General features: G+C 35.5%; 1 protein-coding gene across 1 annotated transcript in view; it reads left to right on the top strand.

The window, feature by feature from the left end:
- Positions 1-544: 544 nt before the first annotated feature.
- The window catches only part of heatr1 (HEAT repeat containing 1), a gene marked incomplete at its 3' end in the record, with an annotated part of 3484 nt that continues 1634 nt past the window's right edge, over positions 545-2394 (top strand). Inside the window, exons 1-3 of the mRNA XM_029427003.1 lie at positions 545-1190; positions 2025-2170; positions 2250-2394. The exon at positions 2250-2394 is cut by the window's right edge and continues 72 nt beyond it. Coding sequence (XP_029282863.1) covers positions 2029-2170; positions 2250-2394 — 287 coding nt within the window. The remainder of the gene's footprint in view (positions 1191-2024; positions 2171-2249) is intronic.

The raw sequence follows: 2394 nt of genomic DNA on the forward strand, positions 1-2394 counted from the left end.
GATGTTTAAAGACGTTTAAAGACATTACAGACGTTTAAAGACATTAAAGACATTTAAAGACATTTAAAGACGTTTAAAGACGTTTAAAGACATTAAAGACGTTTAAAGACATTAAAGACGTTTAAAGACATTAAAGACATTAAAGACGTTTAAAGACATTTAAAGACATTTAAAGACTTTTAAAGACATTAAAGACGTTTAAAGACATTTAAAGACATTAAAGACATTTAAAGACATTTAAAGATATTAAAGATGTTTAAAGACATTTAAAGACATTAAAGACATTTAAAGACATTTAAAGACGTTTAAAGACGTTTAAAGACATTAAAGACGTTTAAAGACATTAAAGACGTTTAAAGACATTAAAGACATTAAAGACGTTTAAAGACATTTAAAGACATTTAAAGACTTTTAAAGACATTAAAGACGTTTAAAGACATTTAAAGACATTAAAGACATTTAAAGACATTTAAAGATATTAAAGATGTTTAAAGACATTTAAAGACATTTAAAGACATTAAAGACATTTAAAGACATTTAAAGATATTAAAGATGTTTAAAGACATTTAAAGACATTTAAAGACATTTAAAGATATCAGGACTGTGAGGAGCTGGATGGACTTTTCTCACTATTTCCTAACATTTTAAAGTATATAATATTGTGTTTGATCCCACAGCTTCTCTTCAGGTTTTAAAGAATTATAATAACACAGAAAAGAACATTAAGCATTTTCAATTGGAGATAATCTGGATCAGCCATCCGACATGCTTTGGACGGTGTTACACCTCCTCCAGCAACGTTATTTTATTTCTCTTTAATTGTGATATATATATAGATATTATATATCTATACATATATTATAGATAAGTGGAAACAGCTTGTTGTATTTTAAATGTTGCACTCCTGGTGTGCACAGGTGTGTGTGTACTTACCTTTAATGAACCTGTGACATCTGATCTGATCGTAACTTATTAATTAATGTTATAAAATAATGGAATTTACAGTCCGGCCGCTAGAGGGCAGCAGAGCGCCGTGCAGCGTCGAGTCTGCCGAAATCACAGAAGAAGAAGGAGAAGAAGTCCCCGCCTACTGTGCTCTGATTGGCTCCTACCCGTGTGACGTAACCCGGATGTAGAATCACCCAGAACGAGGTCTCTTCACATGTGTTTGTTGGCGTTACAGAAAACAGGTCGGAGATTTATTTCTTTTTATTAAATAAATATATATTCTAATGGATTTGTTGATGTTGTGAAACTGTTGCGACGTCTTGAAGTTTATTCTCGTTGTTTTCAGAAGCTTTGGTCTCGCGCTAACGTGCTGTTAGCGCGTGATGTCTGTAAACAGAATAAATACTGGCTGCACAGAATATCTCTAACAACAAATACATTTGTATATTTATACCTTTTTCTTTTTGCATATCTGTTATATTACAAAAAGCACAATCTGTGTTTATCTTCAATCTTTCCAACACCTCTTAAAAAGGGGTCGATGTAAGATATTGAAGGATTCTTCTTTAACTTTATTATTAATACAACATTTAAAACACAATCAGCCATGAGAGTCTGCTCATCCAGAATATCTCAATAATAATATATAATACAGTCATTATATAAAAGCTGATGATCTGCATCCAACACAATACTTTACATTTCTTACACATATAGTCTAAATGTCTTTAATATAAAACAGAGAAATCTCCACATTTGAGGCTGAAACTTTTTAAACAGATTGTTAAAATATTTATTTCTCTGTTGATCAAAAACAATTTTAAAATAAGAGTTTTAGATTTCAGGTTAAGAAAATGTTTTTCAAACACATTTTCAGTGATAATAAATCTAAAAAGCAACATATGGTGACGCTACAAACAAACAATATGTTAAAATTATAAAACTGTTAAATAATTTAAAGACGTCGGAAAATAACTTTAACATCTAAAGAGCTGCAGATTGTTTCTGTTGCAGCTTGAAGTGATTTATTTGTGTATAAAATCTGTGTGTGTGTGTGTGTGTGTGTGTGTGATCAGGAGAATGACATCATTGGCCCACCAGCTGAAGAGGCTCGCGCTGCCTCAGAGCGCCCCCGACCTGCTCACACGCAGAGAAGTCGCATCGCTGCTCTTCGACCCTAAAGATGCTGCGACCATGGACAGAAGCACCTTCTACGCCCTCGGTGAGTCCCGCACACACCTGAACACTGACCTCCGACACCGGCAGGTTATATAACCCCCCCTCCTCTCCCTCCCCCACAGGCTGCACGGGGCTGGAGGAGCTGCTGGGCATCGAACCTGCGCTCCTGGAGTTCCAGGACAGCCTGTTCAGCCGCGCCTCGCTCACCCTGGAGCGCAGCGTCCAGTCCAGAGAGGTGAACGAGAAGCTGGACGCCGGCATCTCGCT

Source organism: Cottoperca gobio, unplaced genomic scaffold (assembly GCF_900634415.1).
Source record: "Cottoperca gobio unplaced genomic scaffold, fCotGob3.1 fCotGob3_279arrow_ctg1, whole genome shotgun sequence".
NCBI classification, from domain to species: Eukaryota; Metazoa; Chordata; class Actinopteri; order Perciformes; family Bovichtidae; genus Cottoperca; species Cottoperca gobio.